This window comes from Euwallacea similis, chromosome 36, assembly GCF_039881205.1.
Source record: "Euwallacea similis isolate ESF13 chromosome 36, ESF131.1, whole genome shotgun sequence".
NCBI lineage: Eukaryota > Metazoa > Arthropoda > Insecta > Coleoptera > Curculionidae > Euwallacea > Euwallacea similis.
The window spans coordinates 672,158-687,795 of NC_089644.1; the positions used below are offsets into that span (position 1 = coordinate 672,158).

General features: G+C 35.3%; 1 protein-coding gene across 3 annotated transcripts in view; it reads left to right on the forward strand.

The window, feature by feature from the left end:
- Positions 1-12,155, forward strand: part of numb (NUMB endocytic adaptor protein) — a 37,659-nt gene extending 25,504 nt beyond the window's left edge. For all 3 annotated transcript variants that reach the window (XM_066404860.1, XM_066404858.1, XM_066404859.1), the window contains exons 5-9: positions 176-374; positions 430-693; positions 6,567-6,808; positions 7,622-7,885; positions 8,873-12,155. In XM_066404860.1, the coding sequence (XP_066260957.1) occupies positions 176-374; positions 430-693; positions 6,567-6,808; positions 7,622-7,885; positions 8,873-9,035 (1,132 nt within the window). In that variant the 3' untranslated portion in view covers positions 9,036-12,155. The remainder of the gene's footprint in view (positions 1-175; positions 375-429; positions 694-6,566; positions 6,809-7,621; positions 7,886-8,872) is intronic.
- The last annotated feature ends 3,483 nt before the right edge of the window (positions 12,156-15,638 follow it).

Consider the following 15,638-nt stretch of genomic DNA (forward strand, 5'->3'; position numbering starts at 1 on the left):
AGTCCAAATTGTGCAACTTTGCATTAGGACCTCGTATATTTTATGTTTACCGATATCCTCGTGATTGGGCTCCAAATACAGACATCCTGTATAAACATAAATGTTCCTTTTTCCGAAACTATGTTTAGTTCAAAAATAATGTTGATACATGTTAAAGAATTACATTTTTTTCTAGATGGATGTGTCATGGCTTCTTGGCTCTCAGAGAATCAGGAGAACGACTCAGCCATGCTGTAGGGTGCGCCTTTGCAGTCTGTTTAGAAAGAAAGCAAAAAAGGGATAAGGAATGCGGTGTCACAATGATGTTTGACGCTAAGAGTTCCACGTTTACCCGTACTGGATCATTTAGGCAACAAAGCATAACCGAACGAGCTGTGAGTAGTTAATGCTACTTACACATGATACATAATAGAATTACTTTTCCGCTAGGTGGATGTGGTTCCTCAATCAAAACCAACTCCATCTAATCCATTCGCGATCGAGAGACCCCACGCCACAGAGAGCTTGCTGCAGAGACAGGGCAGTTGTAGAGGGTTCAGCACTCTGGGTCAGAACTCCCCATTTAAGAGGCAGATGAGTCTGCGAGTGAACGAACTACCAAGCAATACCGCCCGTTTGAATCAGTTCAAATCGCCGACCTCTCCTCCGAGCAACGGGATAAAGGAGATTAAACCAGCTTCACCTATTCCAGAGGTGAGTGACTTGCATGCAATGACTTTAAAATCACGAAATTTTAACAATATTAGGTATATTGTATTCAATGTATGGCTAACAATCAGGTACTAATTTGAACTAATTTTTTTTTGCGTAAAGAGGTGGAAATCTTCAAAAGACCCTCGGCCGTTTAGAATTCTCTGCAGGTGGCCCGGTGGTAACAGCCGGGGAGTGTTGGATTTGGGAAAATCTCATCTACTAATTAAAACTATCCATTCTTCTTGACCTCGGACCTTTCTTTGTCGACATTACTTCAATGCACATTCATTTATCTTCTCCTGTTCTCTTTCCTCCACCTTATTTCCACGGCTGCCCTTCCCATATTCTCCTCCACCATATTTTTGAATGCCACCCACTTCATCTCATAGCTCGTGAGTTCTTTCCCTATTATTTCACTTACCAGTTTTAATCCACTCTCTAGCACTCTCTTTAGTTCAATTTTTCAGTTAAAACATGCTAGTTTGGTATGCTCTAGATTGCCTTGAGATTTCTTTTGCAGGCAGAGCCAGCAATGACTCTTATTTTCCACCACTCTTCTATACAGATATCTACCAAAGGCTCTGTATCCTGTAAACATCTGAGTCAGTGTATGATTGCACTGCGTCCATTTTATTTTTAGCACACAATCAGGTTTAGTACTAAAACTTTTTCTATTCTTCGCATCGCTCTTATATTTTCTCCCGTTCCTCCAGCATTCTCTTCAACCACTTATGTCCTTGTCTGTATTTTTTGTGTCACCTTCTACCTATTATTACCAGTCCTTAAAGTCGTAACTTCTTTACTCAAACAATTGAAGCCATGTATAGGCAACCAGTACTACATTTCGTATTTGGAAATGGGTGCTTTCGCCATATGTCAAGAAACTATCTCTTTTACCATCAATTTTTTAAAGTTTTAAACGTTTATTGATCAAAGTTGTTACGTAATTTTTGAGAAACAACTAAGTTTGGAGATCTCGCTCTCAGGTATCATTTATCTTCCTAAACAGCATAATATTTGACGACTAACTCGACAAAGTGCGTTGCCCCGTTTAAAATAAGCAAGTAATTGAGATTTGAAGTCATGCAACTCCGGAAGCATGTTTCGGAAACTGTAGGTTTTTTGTCAAATTGAAATATGTCAAAATGTGATTTATTAGGTCCTCTTTGAGTCACAGAACACTGATTCCAAAATTCGCAGCGGTTCGTGCACAATACTGATTTCCGCAGGATCTTGCAACTGTCAAAATTTTCAAATTTTTTCGGTATAACTCGGAAATGGTATTAACTTACGATTAAGGAACGGTATAAATTGATTTTAAAATTTAACGAAAAATCCGAAAATGACAAAAAAATAGAGGATTCCGTTTAAAATAACGAAGTTGGTAGTTACTTCTGGTATAACCGGAGATACCGTCATTCTGAAAATATTTCATTTAAATTCAAAACGGTCGATTCTAGCATGAAACCAAATTTTATTGAACTACAAGAATGAGAAGTCATAAATTTTTTAATGAACAAGTTGCGTGACTAACTCTGTATATACGAAGATAGTCCTAGAAGTATCCGACCTGATATATAGATGACAATTTTTTTGTTAAAAATTCGCCTATATTAATAAGACCTAACCTTAAAAAACTTATGGGTAAAGTTTGAACGTGCTACGTTGATTTGTGTTTTTTTAGAGCCGTTTTTAGCCATTGATACATGATTCAATATTTTTATTTGAAAGGTTTTAGTCCATCCAACATTAAAGCGGAGTTAGATTCTACTCAAGGAGAATCTCGTTCTTCGTTAAAAAATGTAAAATATTGAGTGGCTGAATTTAAACGCGGTCATACGAACTACCAGGACGAATTTCGCAATGGTCGACCCAATGAGGTAACCACTCCAGAAATTGTGGTTAAAATCCACAAAACTATATATTGGAAGACCGCCGGCTAAAATTGAACGAGTTAGCCGACATGATATGCATTTCAAAAATTACTGTATATTGCATTTTGACCGAAAAATTGGATATGACAGAGCTGTGCGCAAGATAAGTGCCGCGATTACTCACAATCGAACAGAAACAGCGCCGTGAGGATGTTTCAAGAGAGTATTTGGCAAAGCTTCCCAACAATAAAGCCGAGTTTTTGCGTCGATTCATAACCATGGATAAAACACGGGTCCATCATTTCATACCTTACACCAAAAATCAGCCAAAACAATGGACTCAAAGAGGAGAACTGACTTCAAAGAAGGCGAAAGCCATAGTGTCAGTTTTTTGGGATGCACTTGGGATAATTTTTATTGACTATCTCCCTAAAGGAAAACCAATAAACAGAGAACATTATACAAATTTATTGCAGCGTTTGAGCGAAGAAATTAAGAAAAGACGATCGCATTTGACGAAAAAGAAAGTCTTTTCATCAAGACAACGCATCAGTCTGCATTTCTGTCATGGAGATGGCTAAAATCAATCAACTTGGTTTAGAACTTTTCCCTCATCCACCCTATTCCCCAGAATTAACCCTCTCAGATTATTTTCTATTTCCAAATTTGAAAAAATGGCTCGGTGAAAAGAGATTTGCCAATAATGAGAAGTTGAGTCCGAGGTTGATGCCTAGTTTGAAACATTCAAAACTTCCTACAATAAACAGGTTATACACGCCATAGAAAATCGTTGAGAAAAGTGTGTTAATCTTAAAGGACACTATGTTAAAAAATATTGTAATATTTTCCAACATTTTTTTTCTTTAAGTGTTAGGTCGGGTACTTTTAGGACTATCCTCGTAGTACAAATCACGTAACTTTTTATTCACCTCACAAAATGTAACGATTGACAGTCGCGTTACGTAAAATGACAAGTCATATAAATTTAATATGCTAAAAAAAGATAAAGAAATATTTGAATGTTTAAACACAACAATATTTTGTTGCATGATTGCCGCTTAATTTGTTGACGTTTCTCGGTTGACCTGCAACTGACATTCTGAAAGCGTCAATTTTCGTAAACTTTTGTTGCTTTTGGTGTTTTAAACCTTTGTTTTCTTTGTTCATCAACTTTCTCAGTAAAAACCTGTTTTTTTAAAACCTAAAATAGTACTCCTGGTTATTTATTATCAGTGTTGTTATTGTTGTTCTTAGTATAATGCTGAAATTTTTAAACATTCGGTGTAAGGAGCTTGTAGCGTCCCTTATCAATTACGAGGGTTGTTTAATAAGTTAGTAACTTTTTTAATTTCTCGCATAATAACTTTAAATGCAACACTACTCTCGTCAACTGTCATCTGTTAGTAGACTACTGTCAAATTTTGAGTAAGCTACGTCATTTAGTTTGTGTTTAACAGCCATTGAATGCAGATGACCTCGTGAATTTCGACGAAAATAAAAAAAAGTGAATTGATGAAAAAGTGTGCTGATAAAGCATTATTTTTTACGTAAAAAAACCATCATCGAAACCAAGGAAAGGCTTGATAAATACTATGGGGGTTTTGCACCATCAATTTAAATGGTTAAAAAGTGGTTTACTGAGTTTCGTTGTGGTTGTATCAGCACAAGTGACGCAGAACGTTCAGGTCGTCCAAAAGAGGTTCTCACGCCAGAAATTGTCGATAAAATTCATGGGACGATATTGGACAATTGGAGAATGAAAGTGCATGAGGCGGCTGAGGCTATAGGTATCTCAGCTGAGCGGGTATATCACATTTTACATGAATATTTAGATATGAAAAAGATATCTGCGCGATGGATGCTGCGATTGCTCACACTCGACCATAAGCGCTCGTGTGACCTTTCAAAAGAGTGTGTGTTTAGCGAAGTTCAGCCGCAATTCGAACGAGTTTTTGCGCCGTTTTATAACCGTTGACGAAACGTGGACCCATCACAACACACCAGAGACCAAGGAACAATCGAAACAGTGGATTTCTCCAGGTGAACGTACACCAAAGATGACCAAGATGGGTCTGTTGGTCAACAAGGTGATGGCCACAGTTTTTTGGGATACACGCGGTGTCATTCACGTCAGTTACCTTGAAAAGGGTAAAACTATCATTGATGAATATTATGCAGAACTTTTGGACAGATTCGATATTGAATTGAAGCAAAAACGACTGCATTTGGCGGAAAAAAATTGTTGTTCCATCAAGACAATGCGCAGATGCACACATGTGTAGTCGCTATGGCAAAAATCCATAAATTAGGCTACGAACTGCTACCCCACCCAGCATATTCTCCAGATTTAACCCCCTACGAATATTTTCTATTTCTAAACCTGAAGAAATAAAAGAAAGAAGAAGAAGAAAAGAAGAAATGGCTGGACGGGGATTTGGGTCGAATGAAGAAGTTATCAATGAAACAAACGCCTATTTTAAGAACTTTGATAAAACCTTTTATTCGGAAGGGATAAAAAAAAATTGGAAAATCGCTGGACTAAATGTATCGAGTTAAAAAGAGACTATGTTGAGAAATAAAACGTTTTTTGGCCGAAAAAATATCTTTCATTCAAAAAGTCACTGACTTATCAAATGCCCTCGTATTTTGAAAGAGAATTGGAAAATAATGGACCTTTATTACCGTTGAATTCAGTTAGAGAGGTAAATTGAATTTTAATATTTTGGGATTAATATACTGATAATGTTGTTTAACAAATTCCTGCAGCATATTAAGTTTGAAAAGGAGTGGCATCAGCGCTGATATGAAACCTGTGACGTGAATAAGAAGTTACGTGGTGTGTACTATAGTTGCACTATTTCTGCAATAATGTAATTTTTGACTCTGCTTACTTAGGGCTAATTTTCACTGTTTAATAAATATTTATAGCTTCGATTTTCTAGATAGCACGGTTCGACTAGAGGGTTTTTCTTTCAGTGTATCATGATTATTGATGGTTTTTGCCGTTCGACTATAATGTACAACAATCCTCATTTCCAGAACCATGAACTGGGTCTTGGTTTACCACAACGCTTGATACACACAATGGTTGAAAAATTAGCATTATTTACGGTTTTTATTTCAATAGAAAATGGTTTAGTCCAATTTACTGAATAATTGCATATTATAAGTGTGGGAAAATTCGCATGAAGCGCTTTGTCACAGTAACTCGAATGTGCTATTAAAAAAATTCATTGCAATCAAGTACCGAATTAAATATGACGAAGGAAAAAACTAGCGAGGTTACAACAGCTTGGTTCTCCTTCAGATTGGGCTTCAAAATACTTCTTTTTGCCTTCTATGTCCGTTTGTTACTGATAATTTATTGCTAATTAGCTAACGTTTCTTTAAATATTGGAATCGTTTTAAGTGCGCTTCAATACCGTTTTCAAGTAGAATTTCACCCTCATACGATATTAAAAAACCAAATCTTCAGAGTCGATTATGGCTTTTTAGTAGAAACTAATTAGAAAAATTAACAGTTTTTTAAATTAATTTCTCTATTTCGCTTAGAAGCTTTCTCTTCCTTGATGATATTGATTTTTCTTTTAATTTTGATATTTTGCTTTACAAATGTCTTTTTCTTGAGGCAGTTACCACGGTTCTGTTTTTCAGCGACTTAAATTTTAAGCAAAAATAAACATTTTAAATAATCCAAAAACCCGCATATGAGCAATTTCTAGTTTGTAATTCAAAAACTGTAACATTTATTCCTAATTTACAGAATTAAAAAAAATCAGTTTGACACCCTGTAAAATGAAACAAGCAACTTTTGTATAAAGCTAGTTCAGCTGAGTCACTTAGTTTTTTGTTTTTTTAATTCTCTGACCATCGATCTTAAGAAACCCTATACATCAAGGCAATATTCCTCTCAAATTGAAGCATTGTTGCTGATTTCAATAATCGATTATTTTTAGTCGGTAGAAAATATGGGTATTAATGAAAGCATTTTTATTTTAGATCGTCCCTGCCGATTCAGTAACAGCACTTTGCCAACAACTATCACAAGGTCTCAGCCAACTTACTCATAGCAACTCCGATGATTTTAACTTCAACAACCCCACTTCTCTAAACCAAAACACCGTTAATCTAAATCTAACTACGATCAACAACACCTTTAATCAGTCCATTACGGCGACTCCAACTGCCAATACCACTAGTATAGCTCCAGTTACTTTAAGTTTTAGCCCAGGTTTTAACAGGTAAGAAACACTCACTTTTTTATACTAGTTACTCCGGGATGTTTTAAAAAAATAGTAACATCTGAGACAGTCTTTCTTATCACTCCCCAGAGTCCCTTTTCGATTCAGTTGTTATGTAGTATTCAAAATACAGAGTGATTCTTAAGTACTATTTTTCACTGTTTATAGAAGTCATTAAAACAAACAACATTTTCAAATTACTTTTTTCAAAAAACTTTAAAATAAAAAAGTTACATCAATTTATCGCAAAATGAGTCCACGATTCCATCTAGCTGAAAGAATGCGTTCAAAGTTGTCACCATAACTTCAACACAACGTTCCGCTCGACGCAACCACTGTTCCTTAACGGCTCGTAATAAGGAAATCGGTTTTCCTCTGATTGTTGTTGCAGCCTGCTCTATGCGAACAATTAATTCTTCCCGTGTAGTTACAGGTGTCTTGTAAGCTAAATTTTTCATAAAACCGTACAGGAAGAAATCGCAAGAGTTCAGATCTGCTGACCTTAGTGGCCAAGCAAAATACAAAAGAGATAAAAAGGTGAAAAAGATAAGAAATTCGTGTGGCAGCCAGCATTTCAAAATTTTGCTCTACAATATCGTTGGTCATTTTTAAATTATTGAATATTGCATTTTGTGATAAATTGATGTAACTTTCTTATTTTTAAGTTTTTTGAAAAAAGTTATTTGAAAATGCTGTTTGTTTTAATAACTTCTATACACAGTTTTAAAAAAAGTATCAACTTAGGAATCACCCTGTATTTTAAACGTATTTAAATAAGCAATGATTGTGGCACCATATGACAACCATTTTCAGGATGAATAATAGCTCAATAATTCCTTCATATTCTGCCGTCAATTCTTCATCATCCATCCTGAATACGACCATGCGATCCCTGACAGCCAGTGTAGCAAGTAGTCAGAGTACAAGTCCCAATTCTAGCATTACATCGAGTACCATGACTACCTTGCCCAAACCTGAACAGTGGTTGGGACAGATCGTTAAAAGCACCAGTCCGGTACCTGGTCGGATGGACGGTTCTTCTCCTAGGAGAACGTCGTCGTTTGGATCTCATTCAAGGTAATTTCCAGTTCAGGAAACATGTTTTGTTTGAAACGTTCATTACACAAGTAATTACGCTTATAAGTAAACAAATGCACATCTAGTAGTTAGGGGCCTTAGCAGCCTTAGCCAGTCCGCAGCAGCAGGCCTTAGCAAGTCTGGTGTCTTGGGCAAAATTTTTAATCGCCGCCCCCTACCCCTAAGAAAAACCGCTGCCCGGGAAAGTCCCTCGTCCAACCTCGTCACCCATAAGGTCAGAACTGGTTGTAGTAGACAACCGACGACGGCTGTCTTCTGTGCTTTGAACAACCGACACACTGGAGAGCGTCGCGCTACCTTTATTATTTAGTTTCAGTTGAGACTAATAGCTAAATCTAATAATTACAAAACGCAAGAAACAGCAACAGTGTTTAGAATACAAAACATCACCCTTGGTACATCTGAACTAATCTGGACATTATGGATTTGCTAAGACTCGTTTCCGGCAATAAAGATCGGTATGAAAATATTGTGACCGGTGGACTGATGAGAAGAGCTGGGCAGATGAATTTGAAAAGTGACTAAAATTGAGTACCATCCGCTTCTTTGGAAAATTACAGAGATATTTCGAACTGTTTTGAGACGCTCATTCCTCTGATTGACAGATGTGGGTGCTGGATTGGTTTTAGATGCCTCCATTGAAGCTCTAAAGTCTTAAAAACCCAATTTGAAGAACCTTCATTTTGATTCACTTTAGAAACGGAGAAAATCAATATCTCGATGATGAATGAAAGAGAGCAAGCGCAGAACGCATCCTCATAGAGCTCATCAAGGCGATTAATATGATTGATCTTGACATAACGATAGATATTGAATTTATGTTGGACAAAGATTACTAAATTCTTAGGATAATTGCATTTGTGTGTCTCTCAGCATTTTATTCCCACAATACTTTAGTTTTTAATTTAATTAAGGTTTAGGTTTTAACATAAATTCTTTCTAAATTACATTGATTGCTCCTTTCAGGGCCATGAGTCTGGATTCGGCATCAGAAAGCTTCAAACCGAAGCAACCCGACCCGTTTGACGCCGAATGGGCTGACATGGCTGCTCGCCAGGGCCAGAGCAACACCAACCCATTTTTGAATCCAACTCCAACGCCCCCAACAGCCTTCCAAATTCAACTCTAATTAGTTTCGTCATTAAGATGTGTTCTGTGTATGAGGATCTGCCGTTTTAAATCAATTGAGAGTTACTGACGAACTTATTACAGAGGTGCGAATTAAAAAAAAAATTGTCGCAAAAACAAATTCGAAGCACAAGACGTACTTTTTCTTGAAATTCTGAAATCGATTTTGATTAGTTTTGAGTTTGGAGGACTGTGATATACACAAAGTTTATCCATAGCAATGGAAAAGTCAGAAGTAATATCAGAGGGTTTTACATATCAGCAGCAGTGATCTTGAATCAAACTTAAGTAAGTTACTTAAAATTCCAAATATGCATTAAGATTTTCAGATTGATTGGGAAATTATTTTTGGGGTTGTGGTTTGTGATATTAGCGACTTTTCCTCTCAAAGGCTTTTGATTAAACCTACGTATTTTGTTAAGAAAAAGAGAGAGAGTTTATGACTATTGTTGTTGTCTGTTATATTTATTATTTGTTTAATAATGTGTCAGTAGGCATTATTATTATTTTGTAAATACGAGAGCATATAGGTAAGTTATCGAGCCTTGTTGAAATGATACCGTACTTACATCTCATATCGTTACTTAACCGCTTCTATTTATAAGTCCCAACAAGACTTATCTGCCAATTATTGTATTAGACGGTATTATGTAAGATGTCTTGGCACAAGTTCTTGCATCTTGCTGATAACAACATAGGGAGGCATTATATTAAAAAGATGAATTAGAAACAAATAGGGAATCAAATTTTCGGAATCGGACTTCAATTTCGGGACTCCTTGACCAAAAATTCCCAGGGTTTCCCACTAAGATGCAAGGAAACAGTTTCGACCCATTTTTGTGTAAAAATGAAACGAGACACACTGAATATATTATTTTCAGTCTACAATCCCTTCTAAACTCCCTTCACGTGACACACTATTAAGATTATTAATGTTTGAAATAAAACCATTTAAAATAAAACACGTTGAAACTGTATTATTAAATTAAATCGCAAGTGTTCATCTTACAACGCCCGGCTGTACACCTTCAGTTTAATCTCCATCTGAAATTGAACTCAAGATTCTGGCAAGTAATTAATCTATGGGAAACACGTAAAATCTGGAGTTAAGATTTTAATTAACAATAAACCAAACAAGTTACAAATTCCCCTTGTACTTTTAGAGTTATATCCTGTGGAAAATCTAGGCCAAATGAATTCATTTAAGAAATTTACCGAGTCAAATTGAGATATATTTTTCATCTTAAAAAATAGTCTAATGGTTTCAGGTTAGGTAGACTGGTTGGACTCATGCCGATAATGGGGGAGGGCATCAGGATGCTTTACATTTTTAAAGTCTACGGGTATTTATATCTTTAGGCATTTTTTTCGAGACGATTTGTGAATTCCCCAATCAAGGAAATGAATAATAATTGATTAAGCCATTGTTCGTATATTTTCGGAATCCCGATATTAATATTTATGCTCAAGATTTGATTCCCCAGTAGCAAAATGTTCAGAATTTTCGAAGAATTGCTTTAAATACAAAATATTTCACCAACGAACCAATGGCGAGCCTCTATTTCCTTCTAAACAGAGGTTACCTCGAAAATTTGTGCCACTTGAATATTTTGAAACCATTTGTGGGCATTAAAGATACTATCTTCAATTTGAACAATATTTAGTTGAAATAAGAGCTTATTGTACTCCTTAACGGGTTGAAAAACAGCAGTGGTACTTACAAAAAATAAAAGACCGAGAAAGGTAAAAAAATTCAAAAAGCCAGGACTGCAAGGTGCAATCATTTGTTCAAAATCTACCTTAAGGCAATGAATTAGGCCCTATTTAAATCGAAAATATGTATATTTCCGAATACTCTTAAGAGCACTATACGTTTGTGACCTTGCTATGATGTATTTGCAACACATGTACCATCAACTGTTACGTACTCTGAGCAATAATAAGTTAATATCTTAAGTGAGTTAACGCATAATATGTATAGCTCAACTATATCTTCCTAAAGCCATATAAATTACATTATACTTAGTGTGAAACTTAAGAAGCAGGCTTAAGAGCTAGCGCGAAGTCAATTTGAAACCCAATAAAGGTGGTTATTGGACTCAAGTGGAATGCTTGCCAAATGATGGAAATTGTGGTTTTAGAATTGCTTCTTAAGTATAATTATAAAAAATCGTTATAATTAATTACACCTTGTGGTAGATAGTACTTTGCATGTCTAGGAGGTAAATCAAACTCAGGACACGAGTCATATGTTGTGCCTAAAATCAGCAGGTTTCAGCATTTTCTCACCGAGGTCTGGTGAGGCCCAATTAATTTTTTTCTCTGAAAAAACTGCATTTTAGAATGTTTCACATCGACTTTGTTTTATTTCTATAAGGGAAATTCCACTTCTTCGATTCATTTATGGATCCATTCTTATCGGATCTTCTCTTATAAAGTGGAATTGATCCAAAATACGTTTATGAGTTGGATAGGTACATGTTTACGTGAGTTTTTTTCCATTATTCTGGCCTTAAAAAGAAATTTTTCTGCCATGCATCGTACTTACATAACAATTAAGATGCCTGACCAATGTTATAATAAGCTAGCCTTAGCTTGCGAGTTAGATAGACTGGAGTTTGAATAATAGGTTCTCGAATGAGGAAGGTGAGATTTTGATGGTCGTTTACTCATACAATAATTTTCTTTCTAACTTCTCGTGAAGGTACCAATTAATCATTAGTCTTGACACACAAATTAAATTAGAACATCTAAGGAGTTCTTTTGAGTTAAAGAACCGGAATTATTTATTCTTAACAAGTCATTCCATTTAGCATTTATGAGAGCTACTGAGTGATCTTAAGCCCAGTGGCCACTAAAAACTTGTTTACTTCATATTTATTTTTTGGTTTTAAGTTGGATCGCCATGTCTGTACTCTGTACTTAATGGTAATAACATAATGCTATATACTGTATGTCTAATGGTAGTAGCCGAATTTAATTGATCCTCATTTTACAATGTATTTATTTACCCTGTAAAGAGCACGCCCTCGCTCTGATTGGCACATGTACTTATGTGGATACATTATTTGTATTATATTTATGCAATATTACTTCTTTTGTAATATAATTATTATTAATAGAAATATTTTTGTTTGTCTTCGCGCTTTTGTTAGAGCATTTCATTTTTTTTGCGTTAAACGACGAATATTTTTAGATTCACAAATACCTACCTATCTACTAGCTGCTAGAAAACTATCCTCTAATTGGATAAAAGATTTATTTTCTGTGAGAAATAGTTCCAGGTCATGTCAAACTTAAGGTATTCATTGCAAAAACCCAATATGCTTGTAATAGCAGACAACCCAATGAGGCGGCTGTTAACCTTCATTTGAGCTAATAGCTGCAATTCAGAAGCATTTGTCATCGTGCGAAGACTCATCATTCTCCTTTAATAGAAGTGAGGTCAATGTGGGCGGCCAGCCGATTTCGTGCGACGTGTTTAATGCCACATTAAATAGGGTTTATGACAGATGCATTTTTCAAATTAAGAGATATGTAACATATGCACAACGTTTTTCTATGGAGGAGTTGCCGCTGTTTCTGAAGTCATATTCGTTAATTTAGAAAGTCAAATTAGTATTTCTGACCTTTTCATCAAACTTCATATCCCGCTAGTGATTTCTTTAGAATAGATATGGGCCGCGAAGCTGACACACCCTTTAGCTGCATTCTACGAGAAGCTTGGAAAAATATTCGGTTGTGCCAGAACGGGAAAGGAGTGGATCACTTCTGCAATTGGTGAGAAACGAGAAACGTAAAAAAGTAAAAAAGTAAACGTAAGCGTAACATAAATACGAAAGCAAGAACACTTCAGTGCATACAGGGTGACCTTTGACCTATATTCATAAACTTGGGAAATTATAGCTGAGAACAAATAATGATTAATAGTGAAAAATAAATGTAGTAAAACATTTTTAGTTTCGGAGATACCAATTTATTTCAAATAAAAAAAGAGCCCGACTTTTATAAAATTGAAAATGTATTTCATTTTTTTTGTTCGAAGTTATTTTCGTGATTTTCAATACATAGTCGAATTTAGACATAAATAAATTTGAAACCTGAACAATTATTGTGATAAATTAAATTCATTTTCAATTTTATGAAAATAATTGATATCTCCGAAACTTAAAATGTTTTACTACATTTTTTCACCATTAATTATTATTTGTTCTCAGCTATAATTTTTGAAACTTATGCTTATAGGATTACTAGCTATACGCACTAGCGATTACTATTTATACTCTAGTGCGTATAGATAATAACGTTAGTTTCACAAATCTGGGTTTATCGCATCTTAAAACTTACGTATATTTTAAAAAATGAAATATTTGATGTTACTAGTTAGCAGTTTTAAATAAATGCGTTATCCTGTATGATTTGTACTTTTGATTTTATTGATATTCATTAAATATTTTCATAAGAGTTTTTGCGAATTTTAATTTTAGTTCAGAGTTCTAAATTGCACCAATAAACAATTATATTGAAAATTAAATCCTAAACCCTTTTCTTAAAGGTAAATTAACAGTGAAAAATGATTTTTTCCATAAACTCATATAATATTCTTGACAATGGTGAATGGGAATTCTCAGTAGTTCTCTCTAACAGTTCTCTTATCTCCTTCTATCTATCGTTCTCTTTACGAGTTAAGCTATTTAGCGGTGAACTCCTAGAAATTCCCGAGTTGGAACTTGAGCATCATCTACCGAAATGAGCCTGTCAATGATCCCCGAATTTTTTAAGCCATTTTAATGAGTTTTGAGGAACTTTTTTGAGATTTACTGAAAAAATGTATCGTAACTTTTTGCCTCTGTTTCTGCTATATTTTAAAATAAAAGTTGTCCTTCATTCAAATGGAAGTGGACTGATGTAGGTTTTTTGATTCATTCTTCCATCTTAGCTATTTTTTACTTCATACTACTTTCTTTTCAACTTTTATCAAGTTTCTGTGGAGATATGCGAGAAGAGAGTACGTTTATTTTAGTGGTGTGCTCATAGAAAATTATTATGCTAAAGCCATAAAAGATCCCAAAGGATCAAAACATCCCTATGTGGTTTTAATCTCAAGTACAGCAAAAGAGATAAAGCTTTCCCCTTCGTAATATCGGTTTCAATCGTTATCTTCCTACCAAGCCGCAGTTCGTAAACAAAGATGTCTTTTTTAATTAGGGTTAAATATGTCTCTCTACCGCCACTTTTCTCTATCTCTCTGTCATTTTGAATTTAATTTACCTCGTCCGAGAGATTATTTAAATTTTTATATTTGAATGACTAAATGGTTATACGTTTTGTTGAATTTTCCAGAATAACGCTCGACGAAATTCTGATGTAACTGGAAACAGGAAGAGGCGATATGAAACTGCGAAATATGCGAATGCATATTTAATAAAATCATGTGAACGATACATCCTTTATTATGTTAGTACCCCCGTCTTCATGGCAAATAGAATTATAAAACTTGATTTCATTATATTCCAGTATATGTGTTGCACTTTTCGATTTCCTACGGGATAGAAAACGGCTTTATGATTTGATAAAATCCGGAATCCATGCACTTACAGAACGAATTTTTAAAACAAAATTGCACATTTATATGAAATATCTCTGGCGTAAACTTAATTTCTTCATTCCCTATTCTTGCATATCCGCCAATGTGATTTATTTTATTAAGTTACTTACGTGCGCTTTATACGCAACTTGTTCCTAAATTTGGAATAGCGGTCTTATTCTCTATTGCAGTGGGTAAACACAAAGAGCGGAAGAGGAGTTTCGGTCGCAATGAATTATAAATTAATATAATTGGCCCGATGGTAATGTGCTGCATCTTCCGGTCGACCCGGAAGTCCGAAGATTCCGGGACGCGTTCCGAGGATTCGAGCCCTGGCGCCGCTCCGGGCTATCGGGGCGTTAATTAAATGGAGAGGTATGCGCTTGATGTAATAATATGTAAAAAGTAATAAAAACTTTACGGAAGGCAGCGTTAAAGCAATTATTTAAATATTCCAAGCTGGAGTAAACCCGTCGTGGATGCCCCCGCATTGACAAATGAAACTTTTTATCCAATTTTTACATCGGCGCCGCTCAAAAGCAGAATTGTAATGTTGAAGCTTTAAGTCGCAAAGTTTCATTTTCTGCGTGCCGAGAATCTCTAAGATTCCATAATAGAGGCATCCGTCCAAATCTCTGCCGCAATCACAACGCTTATTAAGAAGTTTTTGGGTGCAGCTGAATGGATATAATTAAAATGTAATAAATAATTCGACAAAAATATGTGACTGATGCAGAGACGCAGCAATAGAGTGGATGAAGCAAAACAACAACAACTAAAACGCCTACAGACAAGTTCATTAAAATTTTACATGCGACTGGTGGGAAATCAAATATTCGCCGCTTTGCAGGCGCTCTGTGAAGCTGCTCCCGAGTGTTTATTTGAAAAAATATAATTGAAGCTGCTCCGCTCGACAAACGATCCGATCGTGCACGTTCAAAGTGAATTTGTTACACTGGCTCGTGTTTAACTTAAATTGGATTTTAAATGTCGTCATTTAAACAAATCTCGAGATTC